The sequence below is a fragment of the Rhinoderma darwinii genome, chromosome 4 (genome assembly GCF_050947455.1).
Source record: "Rhinoderma darwinii isolate aRhiDar2 chromosome 4, aRhiDar2.hap1, whole genome shotgun sequence".
Classification (NCBI taxonomy): domain Eukaryota; kingdom Metazoa; phylum Chordata; class Amphibia; order Anura; family Rhinodermatidae; genus Rhinoderma; species Rhinoderma darwinii.
The window spans coordinates 378,489,844-378,508,008 of NC_134690.1; the positions used below are offsets into that span (position 1 = coordinate 378,489,844).

The 18,165-nt window shown below is 47.8% G+C and overlaps 1 protein-coding gene across 1 annotated transcript in view; it reads right to left on the minus strand.

Annotated features, from left to right (window-relative positions):
• The window catches only part of PPP1R21 (protein phosphatase 1 regulatory subunit 21), a 78,478-nt gene extending 64,941 nt beyond the window's left edge, over positions 1-13,537 (minus strand). The window contains exons 1-3 of the mRNA XM_075863194.1: positions 13,222-13,537; positions 2,082-2,150; positions 1,848-1,994 (exon numbers count right to left, since the gene is read on the minus strand). Coding sequence (XP_075719309.1) covers positions 1,848-1,994; positions 2,082-2,150; positions 13,222-13,278 — 273 coding nt within the window. The 5' untranslated portion in view covers positions 13,279-13,537. The remainder of the gene's footprint in view (positions 1-1,847; positions 1,995-2,081; positions 2,151-13,221) is intronic.
• Positions 13,538-18,165: the final 4,628 nt, after the last annotated feature.

Sequence of the window (18,165 nt, forward strand, 5' to 3'; positions counted from 1 at the left end):
TTAATTTTTTTTTTGGGTGAAAGTTTAGTTACATTTTGACATCAAGTCATGAGAAAGGAAGAGGATCTTTTCCATAAAAAGCCGCTGGAAAAGGTTTTCTCACAGTCCCTTTGATGGTATACAATCCCATTATGAATATCAGTGTTTATATCGTTACTTCTCAGTCCATTGCATTTTCTACATTACAGATAAATCGGGCGCAACCCGACATCACATAATAAAAAAGACAACAGATCAGATCAAAGGAGAGTTCAGGCAAAGCAGAAAAAAAAATCCTTCACGGAATTTGCTGCAAATTTATGGCAGGATTGACATGTGTTACACGAGGATTTCACCCTTTGCAATGCAAAACCTGCAGCAAATATACCCTACATAATAGGCATACTTTAATTCCCTAAAAAATAAGAATTTTGGAGCATCTTTTTTTTAGAACTCGCTTTGTGCCGCTCCTTTAAATTTTTCCTTTTTTTCCTCCTCTCCAAGCAGTGCGGATACAGTCAGACTATGCTCATAACTTAGTACAGGTGGGTCAGGCTCACTCAACTGGTGGAAATATGGCGGGTGCCAGAACATCATGGTCAACCCCACCACGTGCGCTGTATGGCCCTGTTTACACAGAGTGTTTTTTGCAGGCAGAAAAATCTGCCTCAAAATTCCTTCAGGACTTTTCAGGCAGAATTTGACCGGCCTGCAAAGTCTTGCCGCAATTTTCACTGTGTTTTACGCCCGCGGCCATTGAGCGCTGCAGGCAAAGAATGCAGTGAAGAACACTTTCTCTGCCTTCCTATTGATTTCAATGGGAGGTCAGAGGCGCAACCGCAGCAAAAAAGAGCATGCTGCTTTTTTTTTTTTACCGCGAGCGGCTAAAAACCGCTACGGAAAAAAAGCCTCCGGCTCCCATTGAAATCAATGGGAGGTGATTTTGGCCGTTTTTTGCTGCTAATCCCGACGTGGTTTCTGCAGCATTCAGGAGAACGGCGGCGGAGATGAGAGGTTTCTCTGATCTCCGCCGCTATAGAGCGGGACTGGGGCTGTGTAATACCGCCATTGCCCCGCTCCTGACATTAGTGCCCACGCGGTCAGCAGGAGGTGAGCGCAGGCACTGAAGACAGAACATAGGGGTGTTTTGTAGTGCGCCCGCCATGTTCTGTCTTCAGTGCCGGCACTCATTAGTGCAGCACTGGCCACATCACATCATCCTGACCCCGCGCACATGTCAGGACTCAGCAGCAGGGCAATGACTGTATCACACAACTGCAGCCCCGCTCTCATACATTCATGTGTTATTATACTTAGCTGTGTGGCCGCACAGCTTGGTATCGAAATACATGAAATAACGGTATCGAACCGTTTGGGGATGCACAGTATCGAAGTTTCTATGCATCGTGAATCCTTACTTAGAATATAAACATTTCTGTATTTTGACAGGCAACGCGCATATGACAGTATTAAGATGCAAAGTGAAAAGGCAATCCCTCTTTGGCACTGTCCCCCTTGGAAGTTTGTTGCGATCTTACCTCGATCGTTAAAATTGGTGATATCACAAGATCGGTAAGATCGCAACAAACAAACAACCAGGGGGGACAGCACCAAAGAGGGATTGCCTTTTCCATTTGTATCTACTTCATTCCTACAATGAAACCCTGGTAGTCCTCCCCACACCGATATGTGCTTCAGGCCATTCTGTTCCCAGAACAACGTTATCAGGTGGGCACAACTCAAGAACCCTTAATCCGATCTCCAGATATCCTTGGGGTGATGGACCACGTGCGCCGTTTTGTTATTTTGTCTTCTTTCAGACAGTAATAAGAATCAGGAATACAGGAGAGAAGATAATGCCTCAGCACCTTGGCCTTCTTGCCTTTGGCTTCCATCGCGGACAGCTCTTCTTGTAGGAGTTCCACCCTCTTGGCTAGCTGCTGGTTCCTGAAGGTCAGGCTGTCCATCTCCTGCTGCTGCTTCCTCAGGGACTGCTCTTTCATCTTCATCTGCTCCTGGAAGAAGTGACCGCCAGCGTTACTCAGTCACCATTGGTTTTAGCCACGTTATATATTTACATACGATTAATAATGAATTGATACCTTTAAAGCTGCAGAATTAGCTTGTTCATCTACAACCGCCTTCTTCAAGACCTGATTCTGGGCCCTTAACTGGAAAAAAAAATAAAAGTTTAAAATTAAGAACAACAATTGGATCATGTATGCAGACGTGAACTTCCCAGTGCAGCTATGTATGAAGCTCGGGCTCCACAGTGCAATGTTCAGTTCACGAGGTTCCCACTCCTCCAGCCGGACGGTGAGATTTTTGCTCGATTTGAGTGAAAAACGCTTCCGTACTTACATTGACTTCTATTGTCACTGTTCACACATTGCAGATTTGTCATTTTCATTGCGTATTTTACCCTTTGCAATGCAAAAGCGTTTGTATTTTGCGGCCCGTAAACAACCGATCCGCAAAGCACAGAAGGCATACGAACAGCCGGATCATAGACTTGAAAAGGCGAGACCGAGCCACAAACACGGACAGGAGTAGGACCTGCTCTGAGTTTTGCGGCCCCATCCCACGGCCCCCACATCGTGAAAAACAAAGGTTGCCACAGATTAAGGCAGGATTCATATTGCGTTTTAGCCCCATTTTTAGCGTGCACGTTGGGAAGACTCATAACGTACACACTAAACGTCTCCATTAGGTGTCCATTAGCCCGACAGAGGACAAAAAAGAGTGTCGTTTTGGCCTCCGTAGGGCTGGTATACCTCAATGTACTTTTTTTTTGGAGGGTGGAATAACTGAATAGAGCACGTTATAAGTCAACGGAGCATTTTGGTGACCGTTTGGATCTGTCGTACGACGGACCCATCACAAATAGAAGCTATGGCCATAGTGCGAACAGAGTTTTACAAGAATATATGACTTAAAGTTCATGTCAAATAAAAAATACAAATAAAATCTATTCTAATATACTTGCCCTAAAAATCATGACGGCTGTTAGATACACTAGGCCTCAGTGACAATGTGTCCATAGTGATGTAACATCCAGAGAGAAGAAGTGATACATTCATACATTGTCCCTCCATGATCAGGGGGTTAAGCGACTGTGTAAGGCTATGTTCACAACTGCGTTGTGGTTTCCATTACTGCCGAAAACTACCACGCACTGCCGGATCAGTCGTATGATGGATGCCAGCAGTGCCTAATGGGGTCCAATATGGTGTCTCTCAGATTTGTTTGGAAAAATAGTGATGCACCTATCCCTATTTTTACAATTAAATCTGACAGAAATGCAGAGGAGGATCCAAACTACAGTGTGAACATAGCTTATCACATGGTCCTGCTAAGTCCGTCACATGCCCGAACAGGGATAACCTCTATGATAGACTTTTTTAAATGAAGAATTTATATTTCCTGACAGGAGGGTAGATGGATGTTTTATAGTTAAATATTCACAGTTTTGCTCATTACAATAATTAGTTAACGTGCAGATTTGCTAACTGACCTTAGTCCCCTGCTCAGCATGGATGCTTCTCTTTGTGCAAAATTTTGAGAATAACAACAATTGCCTGTCACATGGGCTGCAAGTCAGGCTGGGAACAAATGTTACCAAAGTCTAGCAATATTGTACTGTTAAGTCCCAGATAGGTTATGTTCAAAAGCACGCTTACCTTAAATGTTCCATGAGATTTTGCACAGCAGTTTCCCCTCGATTACCCCATTCGTGTCCTCCATCTAAACCCTCTACTAAACACAGACATTTCCTCCCTCTCCCCTCCAGCAGTCACAGAAGTGTCCTCCCTCTCCCCTCCAGCAGTCACAGAAGTGCCCTCCCTCTCCGCTCCAGCAGTCACAGAAGTGCCCTCCCTCTCCGCTCCAGCAGTCACAGTAGTGCCCTCCCTCTCCCCTCCAGCAGTCACAGAAGTGCCCTCCCTCTCCCCTCCAGCAGTCACAGTAGTGCCCTCCCTCTCCCCTCCAGCAGTCACAGAAGTGCCCTCCCTCTCCCCTCCAGCAGTCACAGAAGTGCCCTCCCTCTCCCCTCCAGCAGTCACAGAAGTGCCCTCCCTCTCCCCTCCAGCAGTCACAGAAGTGCCCTCCCTCTCCCCTCCAGCAGTCACAGAGGTGCCCTCCCTCTCCCCTCCAGCAGTCACAGAGGTGCCCTCCCTCTCCCCTCCAGCAGTCACAGAGGTGCCCTCCCTCTCCCCTCCAGCAGTCACAGAGGTGCCCTCCCTCTCCCCTCCAGCAGTCACAGAGGTGCCCTCCCTCTCCCCTCCAGCAGTCACAGAGGTGCCCTCCCTCTCCCCTCCAGCAGTCACAGAAGTGCCCTCCCTCTCCCCTCCAGCAGTCACAGAAGGGTCCTCCCTCTCCCCTCCAGCAGTCACAGAAGGGTCCTCCCTCTCCCCTCCAGCAGTCACAGAAGGGTCCTCCCTCTCCCCTCCAGCAGTCCCAGAAGGGTCCTCCCTCTCCCCTCCAGCAGTCCCAGAAGGGTCCTCCCTCTCCCCTCCAGCAGTCCCAGAAGGGTCCTCCCTCTCCCCTCCAGCAGTCCCAGAAGGGTCCTCCCTCTCCCCTCCAGCAGTCCCAGAAGGGTCCTCCCTCTCCCCTCCAGCAGTCCCAGAAGGGTCCTCCCTCTCCCCTCCAGCAGTCCCAGAAGGGTCCTCCCTCTCCCCTCCAGCAGTCCCAGAAGGGTCCTCCCTCTCCCCTCCAGCAGTCCCAGAAGGGTCCTCCCTCTCCCCTCCAGCAGTCCCAGAAGGGTCCTCCCTCTCCCCTCCAGCAGTCCCAGAAGGGTCCTCCCTCTCCCCTCCAGCAGTCCCAGAAGGGTCCTCCCTCTCCCCTCCAGCAGTCCCAGAAGGGTCCTCCCTCTCCCCTCCAGCAGTCCCAGAAGGGTCCTCCCTCTCCCCTCCAGCAGTCCCAGAAGGGTCCTCCCTCTCCCCTCCAGCAGTCCCAGAAGGGTCCTCCCTCTCCCCTCCAGCAGTCCCAGAAGGGTCCTCCCTCTCCCCTCCAGCAGTCCCAGAAGGGTCCTCCCTCTCCCCTCCAGCAGTCCCAGAAGGGTCCTCCCTCTCCCCTCCAGCAGTCCCAGAAGGGTCCTCCCTCTCCCCTCCAGCAGTCCCAAAAGGGTCCTCCCTCTCCCCTCCAGCAGTCCCAAAAGGGTCCTCCCTCTCCCCTCCAGCAGTCCCAAAAGGGTCCTCCCTCTCCCCTCCAGCAGTCCCAAAAGGGTCCTCCCTCTCCCCTCCAGCAGTCCCAAAAGGGTCCTCCCTCTCCCCTCCAGCAGTCACAAAAGGGTCCTCCCTCTCCCCTCCAGCAGTCACAAAAGGGTCCTCCCTCTCCCCTCCAGCAGTCACAAAAGGGTCCTCCCTCTCCCCTTTAGTAGTCACAGAAGCGTCCTCGCTCTCCCCTTTAGTAGTCATAGAGGGGTCCTCCCTCTCCCCTTTAGTAGTCACAGAGGGGTCCTCCCTCTCCCCTTTAGTAGTCACAGAAGGGTCCTCCTTCTCCAGTAGTCAAGGCAGCATTATCCCCCCTCCAATAGTCACAGCAGTGCCCTCCTCTCCCCTCCAGCAGTCACAGAAGGGTCCTCCCTCTCCCCTCCAGCAGTCACAGAAGTGTCCTCCCTCTCCCCTCCAGCAGTCACAGAAGTGCCCTCCCTCTCCGCTCCAGCAGTCACAGAAGTGCCCTCCCTCTCCGCTCCAGCAGTCACAGAAGTGCCCTCCCTCTCCCCTCCAGCAGTCACAGAAGTGCCCTCCCTCTCCGCTCCAGCAGTCACAGAAGTGCCCTCCCTCTCCCCTCCAGCAGTCACAGAAGTGCCCTCCCTCTCCGCTCCAGCAGTCACAGAAGTGCCCTCCCTCTCCGCTCCAGCAGTCACAGAAGTGCCCTCCCTCTCCCCTCCAGCAGTCACAGAAGTGCCCTCCCTCTCCCCTCCAGCAGTCACAGTAGTGCCCTCCCTCTCCCCTCCAGCAGTCACAGAAGTGCCCTCCCTCTCCCCTCCAGCAGTCACAGAAGTGCCCTCCCTCTCCCCTCCAGCAGTCACAGAAGTGCCCTCCCTCTCCCCTCCAGCAGTCACAGAAGTGCCCTCCCTCTCCCCTCCAGCAGTCACAGAGGTGCCCTCCCTCTCCCCTCCAGCAGTCACAGAGGTGCCCTCCCTCTCCCCTCCAGCAGTCACAGAGGTGCCCTCCCTCTCCCCTCCAGCAGTCACAGAGGTGCCCTCCCTCTCCCCTCCAGCAGTCACAGAGGTGCCCTCCCTCTCCCCTCCAGCAGTCACAGAGGTGCCCTCCCTCTCCCCTCCAGCAGTCACAGAGGTGCCCTCCCTCTCCCCTCCAGAAGTCACAGAAGTGCCCTCCCTCTCCCCTTTAGTAGTCACAGAGGGGTCCTCCCTCTCCCCTTTAGTAGTCATAGAGGGGTCCTCCCTCTCCCCTTTAGTAGTCACAGAGGGGTCCTCCCTCTCCCCTTTAGTAGTCACAGAAGGGTCCTCCTTCTCCAGTAGTCAAGGCAGCATTATCCCCCCTCCAATAGTCACAGCAGTGCCCTCCTCTCCCCTCCAGCAGTCACAGAAGGGTCCTCCCTCTCCCCTCCAGCAGTCCCAGAAGGGTCCTCCCCCTCCCCTCCAGCAGTCCCAGAAGGGTCCTCCCTCTCCCCTCCAGCAGTCCCAGAAGGGTCCTCCCTCTCCCCTCCAGCAGTCCCAGAAGGGTCCTCCCTCTCCCCTCCAGCAGTCCCAGAAGGGTCCTCCCTCTCCCCTCCAGCAGTCCCAGAAGGGTCCTCCCTCTCCCCTCCAGCAGTCCCAGAAGGGTCCTCCCTCTCCCCTCCAGCAGTCCCAGAAGGGTCCTCCCTCTCCCCTCCAGCAGTCCCAGAAGGGTCCTCCCTCTCCCCTCCAGCAGTCACAGAAGGGTCCTCCCTCTCCCCTCCAGCAGTCACAGAAGGGTCCTCCCTCTCCCCTCCAGCAGTCACAAAAGGGTCCTCCCTCTCCCCTCCAGCAGTCACAAAAGGGTCCTCCCTCTCCCCTTTAGTAGTCACAGAAGCGTCCTCGCTCTCCCCTTTAGTAGTCATAGAGGGGTCCTCCCTCTCCCCTTTAGTAGTCACAGAGGGGTCCTCCCTCTCCCCTTTAGTAGTCACAGAGGGGTCCTCCTTCTCCAGTAGTCAAGGCAGCATTATCCCCCCTCCAATAGTCACAGCAGTGCCCTCCTCTCCCCTTCAGTAGTCACAGCAGTGTATTCCGCATCACCTCCAGTAGTCACAGCTTTGTCCCCCCATCACCTCCAGTAGTCACAGCTTTGTCCCACCATCACCTCCAGTAGTCACAGCTTTGTCCCACCATCACCTCCAGTAGTCACAGCTTTGTCCCACCATCACCTCCAGTAGTCACAGCTTTGTCCCCCCCATCACCTCCAGTAGTCACAGCTTTGTCCCCCCATCAACTCCAGTAGTCACAGCTTTGTCCCCCCCATCACCTCCAGTAGTCACAACTTTGTCCCCCCCATCACCTCCAGTAGTCACAGCTTTGTCCCCCCCATCACCTCCAGTAGTCACATCAGTGTTCCCACCTCCAGCAGTCAAATCACCATTGTCCCCCCTCCAATAATCACAGCAGTGTCCTCACTCTCCACTCCAGTAGTCACAGCAGTGTGGAGCTGAGAAGAAAACCCAGTCGCTAGGCTGAGTATTTCGGGTTTTTCTAGTCACCATAACAACCCGATTTAGTCCAGAACTGATGTAAACAATATATTAATGAATTCCTTAAAGAGGCTCTGTCACCACATTATAAGTGCCCTATCTCCTACATAAGGAGATGGGCGCTATAATGTAGGTGACAGTAATGCTTTTTATGTAAAAAAAACCGATCTATTTTCACAACGTTAGGAGCGTTTTTGGTTTATGCTAATGAGTGTCTTAATGCCCAAGTGGGTGTATTTTTACTTTCGACCAAGTGGGCGTTGTACAGAGGAGTGTATGACGCTGACCAATCGGCATCATGCACTCCTCTCCATTCATTTAGACAACAGAATCGCGTTCTTACTAGAACATGATCTGCAGCCACATACACAGCGATTCTGCTTGATTAACGTTAATCCAGTGTCCTGATAAAGAATACACATGACCATCCAGCCTGGACGTCATGTGTACTCAGAATCCTGACACTTCTGAATCTTTTCTGTGAGATTCCAGCAACGGCTACGAAATCTCGCGAGATTACGGAATTAAACGAGATTTCGTTTCCGTTGCTGGAATCTCACAGAAAAGATTCAGAAGTGTCAGGATTCTGAATACACATGACGTCCAGGCTGGATGGTCATGTGTATTCATTATCAGGACACGAGATTCTGTTGTCTAAATGAATGGAGAGGAGTGCATGATGCCGATTGGTCAGCGTCATACACTCCTCTGTACAACGCCCACTTGGTCGAAAGTAAAAATACGCCCACTTGGGCATTAAGAAACTCATTAGCATAAACCAAAAATCGCTCCTAACGTTGTGAAAATAGATCGTTTTTTTAAATAAAACGCATTACTGTCACCTACATTACAGCGCCCATCTCCTTATGTAGGAGATAGGGCACTTATAATGTGGTGACAGAGTCTCTTTAAATAGTAATTGTCTAATTAAATGTTTTCAGAATCAGGCCATGCAAAAGCAGTGCAGGAATAACCTTACTTTACAACACGGCAGCTGTAAAGAATGAATACATAAATAGATGCTGCCCTTAGTTTCTCGCTGTATAAGTCAATGGAGAGGTTGAAGCATTTGATGGGTTTCCTGTGGTGCGTCAAAGAGTCAGAGTCGCAGCACTAGAGGCGTTGGAGGACGTGGAAACGTGAAGTCAAAGTGAACGGTGTAGGACTGCAGTGCAACAATGTAGGCGCAGTTACTGTTGGCGGAGGACAGGGGGCGTAATTCATAAATTAATTGCATTGGTAGGACTCATGTTGTATCATTCCCTGCAGGTTCTCGCCCTTAGGCCTCATTTACACGAGCGTGTGCGTTTTGCGCGAGCGCAAAAACCGCAGCGTTTTGCGTGCGCAAAAGGCACTTGACAGCTCCGGGTGTCATCCGTGTATGATGCGCGGCTGCGTGATTTTCGCGCAGCCGCCATCATAGAGATGAGGCTAGTCGACGTCAGTCACTGTCCATGGTGCTGAAAGAGTTAACTGATCGACAGTAACTCTTTCAGCACCCTCGACAGTGCATTCCGATCACCATATCGAGTAACCTGTTTAAAAAAAGAGGTTCGTACTTACCGAGAACTTCCCGGCCGTTGCCTTGGTGACACGCCTCTCTTGACATCTGGCCCCACCTCCCTGGATGACGCGGCAGTCCATGTGACCGCTGCAGCCTGTGCTTGGCTTGTGATTGGCTGCAGCTGTCACTTGGACTGAATTGTCATCCCGGGAGGTCAGACTGGAGGAAGAAGCCGGGAGTTATCGGTAAGTCAGAACGTTTATTTTTTTTACACGTTCACGTATATTGTTATCGGAAGTCACTGTCCAGGGTGCTGAACCAGTTTAACTCTTTCAGCACCCTGCACAGTGACTGTCTCCTGCCGGGTTCGGTCAAAACGAGTTCGGCCGAACTCGGTAAAGTTCGGTTCGCTCATGTCTAAGACACTCCGTTCGGATGTTTGTAAACAGAAAAGCACGTGGTGCTTTTCTGTTTACATTCCGTTTGACAGCTCTTGCGCGAATCACGCAGTTCGCACGGAAGTGCTTCCGTGCGACCTTCGTGGTTTTCACGCACCCATTGACTTCAATGGGTGCGTGATGCGCGAAAAACGCACGATTATAGAACATGTCGTGAGTTTTTTTCAGCGCACTCACGCTGAGCAAAACTCACGGACTGTCTGCATGCCCCCATAGAGTAATATAGGTGCGTACGACACGCGTGAAAAGCACGCGCGTATATTACGCTTGTGTAAATGAGGCCTGAGGCCTCATTTACACGAACGTGATATACGTCCGTGAGACTCGCGTGCTTTTCACGCGGGTCGCACGGACCTATACACGTCTATGGGGGCATGCAGACAGTCCGTGAGTTTTGCTCAGCGTGAGTGGGCTGAAAAAAACTCACGACATGTTCTAAAAATCTGCGTGATTCGCGCAAGAGCTGTCAAACTGAATGTAAACAGAAAAGCACCACGTGCTTTTCTGTTTACAAACATCCGAACGGAGTGTCTTAGAGATGACCGAACCGAACTTCACCGGGTTCGGCCGAACTCGTTTTGACCGAACCCGGTAGGAGACAGTCACTGTCCAGGGTGCTGAAAGAGTTAAACTGTTTCAGCACCCTAGACAGTGACTTCCGATCCCAATATACGTGAACGTGTAAAAAAAAAATAATAATTCTGACTTACCGATAACTCCCGGCTTCTTCCTCCAGTCTGACCTCCCGGGATGACAATTCAGTCCAAGTGACAGCTGCAGCCAATCACAAGCACAGGCTGCAGCGGTCACATGGACTGCCGCGTCATCCAGGGAGGTGGGGCCAGATGTCAAGAGAGGCGCGTCACCAAGGACGCGTCACCAAGGCAACGACCGGGAAGTTCTCGGTAAGTACGAACCTCTTTTATTTTAAACAGGTTACTCGATATGGTGATCAGAATTCACTGTCGAGGGAGCTGAAAGAGTTACTGCCGATCAGTTAACTCTTTCAGCACCATGGACAGTGACTGACGTCGACTAGCCTCATCTCTATGATGGCGGCTGCGCGAAAATCACGCAGCCGCGCATCATACACTGATGACACACGGAGCTGTCAAATGCCTTTTGCGCACGCAAAACGCTGCGTTTTTTTGCCTGCGCAAAACGCACACGCTCGTGTAAATGAGGCCTGAGGCTAAGTTCACACTACCATTACTATCAGTTTACCTCTCTTCCGTCAGAGGAAGAGAGGATCCATACATTAAGTGGAAAGCAACGGTTCCGTTAGAATCATTGATTTCAATGGTAATTATTTTGTATCAGTTGCTTTCCGTTTGCCTCCATTCGCTAGGTTTCCATTTTTTTTAAATGGAAACAAAAGTGCAGTCTGCAGAACTTTTGTTTCTGTTAAAAAAAAAAAAACGGAAACCTAGCGAACGGAGACAAACGGAAAGCAACTGATACAAAATAATTACCATTGAAATCAATGGTAATTCTACCGGAGCCGTTGCTTTCCGTTTAATGTATTGATCCTCTCTTCCTCTGACGGAAGCGAGGTAAACTGATGGTAACGCCAGTGTGAAAGAAGCCTAGGCCCTATTCACACGACAGGGATTCCCGGCCGTGTGACGGACGTTATTTGAATGGCCATTACATGGCCGTAGTAGGAACAATAGACCCCAAATTGGGCTATTCACACAGCCGGTTTACCATATTTATATAGATTTTGTATGTTTTACTACTTTTACACAGTAAAAACACTTTTTCCCCAAAAGTATTTGATTTTGTGTCTCCATATTTGAAAAACCATAACTTTTACATTTTTCCGTCAATGCAGTTGTACGAGGGCTTTTTTTTTTGCGGGACGACTTGTAATTTTTTTGGTACCATTTTGGAGTAGATGCGACTTTTTGATCACTTTTTAAGAAAAAATTTTTTAAGGCAGGATTCACGAAAAACAACAATTTTTCCATTGTTTTTTATTTTATTTTTTACGGCGTTCACAGTGCGGGTTAAATAATGTAATAACTTTATAGTTGGGGTCGCTACGGACGCGGCGATACCAAATATGTGTAACTTTTTTTGTTTGTTTTTTTAATAATAAAGCATTGTAAGGGGAAAAAGTGGGGTTTTCATTTTTTTTCACTTATTTTTTCTTATTAAACTTTTTTTTTTACTAGTCCCACTAGGGAACTTCAAGATGCGATCGTCCAATCGCTTTTATAATACACTGCAATACTTTTGTACTTTAGAGCGCCCACTCTCCAAAACCACTCAGATGCGGCGCTCGCTATTGAGCGCGGCATGTGAGGGGTTAAAATGGGTGAGATCGATATTGATCTCACCCGTTAGAGCAGGGATGCCCCCAGCCCTCACCTACCTCTGGGAGTAGGGAGATATAATGGCTCCCTGCTCTATTTATTTATTCCGATGCAATTGCCTTTTACGGCGCTGCATCGGATAAAAGACCATTAGTGGCCGCCGTAAAAACACTAATGAGCGGTCACTAACGGGTTAAAGAAGACCTCTCACCTCTCCGGACGTCTGTTTTGGTAAATACTTGTATTTCCAATGGCATCAATGCTGGAGAACCCGTCTAAGAACCTTGAGTTGCGTTGTTCCTCTGTTATTCCATCTGAAAACGCATCAATAAATGTGGACGGACATTCCCCTTGTCCATAGGGCGGGTCCACACACACGGACACTGCCCAATCAGCGCCCAGAGTGCACGGAGGCACAAGGGAAATTGTTACACCCAGTTGTCTATTTCTACATTTCCAGGAGTAATAACAGAGTAAGGCCTCATGCACACTGCCGTGCCTGTAATCACGGTCCGCCATTACGGGCACTCGCATTTTCGGCCCACGATCCCTTACAAAGTATTAAAACACGGTCCGTAAAAAGCAAAAGATAGGACATGTCCCATCTTTTGCGGAGGCTTTCTACAGCACGGACACCTTCCTGCAAATATACGGGAAGGTGTCCATGGTCAATAGAAGTGAATTGGTCCATAATTACAGTCTGCAATTACGGACAAATTCTACGGTCGTTGGCCTTTACGGAACAATGCAGAGCGGCTATTTCATGGGCAAGTATTTACTACAGACATGTCAGGAGAGCTCTTTAAAAGATACTTGCCTATTTTTCAGATATTACGTCATGAAGATGCAGAATCAGCCCTCACGCCTTAAAAAAGACCCCCCCCCCCCCCAACCTAATGCTATTAAATCGTGACAATTGCAGAAAACACAGCCGTTTTGGTGCCCGGTAGGTCGGTGCCCCTTCTCTTGGCTTTGGTGGGTAGAAGGCCGGCCGTTGTCACGATTGGTGGTCTATTGATCGCAGCGCACCGTGTGGCCACAATTTTGCACAAACTCCGGTCTGCGCTGCCATCACTGAACCATCAATGGTGTTACCAGTAAAGGTGTATTCACATGTGCAGGTTTTGATCAGGTTTTTTTTATACAGTTTTTGAATCTCAGTTCTGCATCACACAGCAGAAGTCACCATTCAATGCATGGACTATTAACCCCTGTATGCCCACTGCTGATACATTACATATGTGTCAGGATACAGATGGGATCAGGAATAGTGGTGGCACTGTGCCCTCCTCACCTTGGAGTACTCCTGTGCCAGCTTCTGGTACTTGCCCTGAAGCTCACCGGTGGCCATTCTCGGTCTGTGTATTGAATGGATGGGTGGATAGATGAAGGAGTGTCAGTGGGATGAAGCCCCCTGACCAATACACAGCACGACGCCGGGGGCTGCGGTTCCTCGATACGGTAGAATGTAAGTCCGGGCTCCTGTATTTACCATACCTCCCCGCTGAGCCGGTGCAGGTCGGTGGGGGGCGCTGTGAAATTGATGGATACGGTATGTACCGGAAGTCACATAGCAAAACACTTCCCTGATGCCCGGCGGGCACCGCCCACACCCGTCACTTGCAGCCAATCGATTAGCTCAACGTGATTCACCAATGACAGCTCAGCTGTCATCCCTGGTCTGACCGGTGGCATATGAAAGAAGGTTTGTGATTGGCTGGTAGGTGCGGCGCGCTTGTGTCATTGTGGTGTGTTGTGATTATTGTGCAGCCTCATTCCTTTGCTTTATGTCTGTTGTGCTGTCACATTTATTCTTTTATTTATTTTTTTAAAGCAAAATGTCATTATTTTTACACAACTTTTTCCAAAATGTGGATTATTAGGTTGAGGCTCTACAACGTTTATATGTGCACTGTCAATAGCATTGTGATATCACATTCATAGTTACCCTATGGAATTGCATGACATCATGTCATGGAATTCAGAGCCCTCCCCCAACTTTTTACAATCGCAGCTATACAGCATGTCAGTTTACGCCGTGATTTTTGCATTAAATTTCAGTGCAACACATAGCGTGCGATGCTTCTCTGTGGAGCCCTGGCCTTAACTCCTTGTTTTTCCATTTTTATTTTTTTTCCTCTCCGCTTTCTAAAAGCCATAACTTTTTCTGTTGACTTAGTCTCTGTTCACATCTGCGTTGGGGTCCCGTTCTGACATTCCGTCGGAGGTTTCCATCAGAATGGGATCCTGAGCAGACAAACTGACACTGACGGAAACCAGACACTAACGGAGCCGGTGTCCGTGGTTTCCGTTTGTCTTTTTTGTGCACCGGATCCGTAGTTTTACCGGAAGCAAACTGGTGATGTAAACGGAACTTGTGTCTGCTCAGGGTCCCGTTCTGATGGAAACCACCAACGGAACGTCAGAACAGGACCCCAAAGCAGATGTGAACAGAGCCTAAGTTTGTTTTTCGCAGGAGGAGTTGTAGTTTTTAATGGCACCATTTAATGTACCATATAATTTAGGACATGTTCACAAAGGTCGGATACACTGCATAAAAATACACAGCGTATCCGCCCTGGAGCCCACAGGGAATTCTGGCCGAAAAACCGCACCAATTTTTGGTACAGTTTTTCAGGCAGAATGTCCGCTGCAGAAAAACGGTTAAAAAAAGCCTATACTTACCCCAGTCTCCATAGTCATGGCCACGCGTCCCTCTGCTGTCTGTGCAACCCAGTCTCCTGAGATGACTTTTCATCCCATGTGACCGCTGCAGCCTGTGATTGCTTGCAGTAGTTACATGGGATAATTCTTCATCCCAGGAGGCCGGCCTGGATGGAGAAGCATAGAAAATGGGTAAGTATAAGGTTTTTTTCAGGGTTTTTTTCTGAGTTGCGATTTTTGTCACAAAAATCGTAACATTTGCTATTTGTTGCAGGTTTTACCTTCCCATTGAATTCAATGGGGAAAACCTGCAACAGAAAAGCAGCGATTCCGCAGCATAAATTGACATTCTGCGGATTAGAAAAACGCACCGCATTTATCTACCGATGGAGGGCTTTTACTCTTCCAATCAATAAAATACACTTCCTAGCATAATAAAGTCATTCCAAATTCCAAAAATATCATTACAGATCTCTTCCCAGAACATATTTCTTTTTGGGCACATCCATAGTAGATAAATGGGTTAAATACACCAATAGAATTATAATGTTGGAAAAGAATGATTTTAGAAAGAAGGGGAAGATCTCTTTTTTCTTTTCCGGTTGGGCCCCTTGGATTCAGTGTCGGTTTGAGGCACTGGACAGGGAAGTATTGGAGGCGATGTAGCGGAGGGGGAGGAGAATAGTGGTTTGGAGATATTATTATCTTTTTTTTATTATTTTTTTTTTCGTTTGGGATGGGGGTTTATAATGTTTGTCTTAACTGTTACGATGTTCTGTGAAGAAACTAAGCAGCTGTACGTTGTTGGTTCATATTTTTTTTGTGCAGAGTTAAAACGATCTAGTGATATGCTCTGTTTTTTATAGGAGTTATAGAGTATATGTATTCAGTAGGGTTGTGGTAAGAAAGTGGAACTATTAGGGTATGTGCACACACACTAATTACGTCCGTAATTTACGGACGTATTTTTCGGCCGCAAGTTCCGGACCGAACTCAGTGCAGGGAGCCGGGCTCCTAGCATCATAGTTATGTACGACGCTAGGAGTCCCTGCCTCGCTGCAGGACAACTGTCCCGTACTGTAATCATGTTTTCAGTACGGGACAGTAGTTCCACGGAGAGGCAGGGACTCCTAGCATCGTACATAACTATAATGCTAGGAGCCCGGCTCCCTGCAGTGTGTTCGGTCCACTACTTGCGGCCGAAATACGTCCGTAAATTACGGACGTAATTAGTGTGTGTGCACATACCCTGATATATGGGCCATTTGTTTCTATGGTCCTAGAGTATAGAAATGAGCACAATGAACGTAGGTTGTTGGTTTGGGATCATGTTGCTAATATTCATTGTTGTATACAGGGTATATGCGATATGTACAGTTGTTTGTTTTCTGTATTTGAAATTTAGGAAGACTTGGGAAAAAAAAACAAAAAACGCATCGTAGGTCAATTTATGAAAGTTTTTTCGGCTGAGTGTGGATGAGATTTATTCAAATATCATCCACTCTGCTGCTACTCTATTACGCTGTGGGTTTTACGCAATAAAATCCATTGCGTAAAATAACTGAAAAGAAATAAATCTTTGTGGGGTGGAATGGGAAAAAACAGCGATTCATTCATTGTATTTTGGGTTTCATGGTTTTTTTTATGGTGTTCACCATGCAGTAAAAACGAGATGTTAACTTTACCCTAAGGGTATGTGCACACGATAGCAGGCATTTACGTCTGAAAAGACAGACTGTTTTCAGGAGAAAACAGCTGCCTCGTTTCAGACGTAAAAGCTCCTCCTCGCATTATGCGAGGTGTCTGACGCTCGTAAATCTTGAGCTGCTCTTCATTGACTTCAATGAAGAACGGCTCAAATTACTTAGCAAAGAAGTGTCCTGCACTTCTTTGACGAGGCAGTCATTTTACGACGCGTAAATGACAGGTCGTCTGCACAGTACGTCGGCAAACCCATTCAAATAAATGGGCATATGTTTGCCGACGTATTGTAGCCCTATTTTCAGACGTAAAACGAGGCATAATAAGCCTCGTTTATGTCTGAAAATAGGTCGTGTGAACCCAGCCTAAGGGTCAATACGATAACGGTGACATCAAATTTATATAGTTATTTCACTACTTTTACAAAGAAAAATCGATTTGTACAAAAAAATGTTGTGTCGTTATATTCGGAGAGCCATAACTTTTTTATTTTTCTATTTTTATTTCGTTTTCTGGGAAGTTAACATGGCCAAAAAATAACAACTGGCGGTTTTTATTTAAAAAAAAATTCCGGTAATCACTGACGCGGCAATTACCAATTGTGCAAAAAAAATATATTTTCATTTTTTGACATCACTTTAGGGGAAAACTTGTGAATGAAATTTTTTTTATTTCTTTATTTTTTTTTTTTTTTGAGATTACCAAAAACTAAATTGAAGTTACTTGTGCACTTGAACTAACGATCCGTATTGCAGTGTATTGTAATTTTTACCGGCTCCTAAGAACACAAAGATGACAAACCTGGGGCTTTTATTAGGCCCCCAGATTGCCATGCCAACCATGAGTACCCCGCGGTTGCAGGAGGGCTGACAAGATGACAGAAGGGCTCCCCCTCTTTCTAACGGCTAAGTAACCGCGATCAATAGCCATGGTTAAATAGTGATTAAACGGCCTGGATCAAAGTTAACTCCAATCCCGGTCATTACAGTGAAGTGTCAGATGACTTTAAAGAGGTATTACCATTTTATAAAACAAATGTTACTTGTATAATGAAATTGACATAATTTTCCAGTATATTTTAAGTATCAATTCCTCACGGTTTTCAAGCTCTTTGCTTGCTTTTATTTAATAGGAACCGTCATTCAGCGGCCACTGTGTGCCTAGACGGGGCTTCCTGCTGATCACCAGGGGTGAGAGAAGACTTCACTATTAAATAAGGGTTGTCTTCATTTCTGCTTTTGGCTAACAAACAAAAATAAATTCACGTAATAACAGCACACTAAGCGCACTTGGCAATTTCCGTATCTCCCATTGACTGTTAGGGCTCATTCACATATCTATATATAGCGGAAACAACGGAAGCATCGGTTCCGTTGTCTGACAGACACCATCCATGACCAACGGAACCCATTGACTTGAATGGTTTTCTGTCAGGGTGTCCGCGGTTTTACCGGAAGCAATAATTAACGGCACCTCCTCAGATGTGAACAGGGCCTAAGTTGTGCGAAGCAGAGTTTTCCTTTTATTTCTCTAACCTTTTCTCAATTATTAGCAGTGCAGGGTTTGATTGGAGTTGTAGTCCGTTTTACCAACTTGAACTACTATCAACTATTGGGAGATTTGAACTGCCCACCTGCTTGTCCTTACGCCTAAAATAATAGAAACTTGCTAGTAAATATAAATCCTTGAGTGGACTGTGCGTCGTACAGGATCTTTAGGGTATGTTCACACGCTTAGCAAAAACCGTCTGAAAATACGAAGCTGTTTTTCGCAGCGTTTTTGGAGCTGTTTTTCTATAGTCAATGAAAAACGGCTCCAAAAACGGCTCAAGAAGTGACATGCACTTCTTTTTTGCAGGCGTCTTTTTATAAAA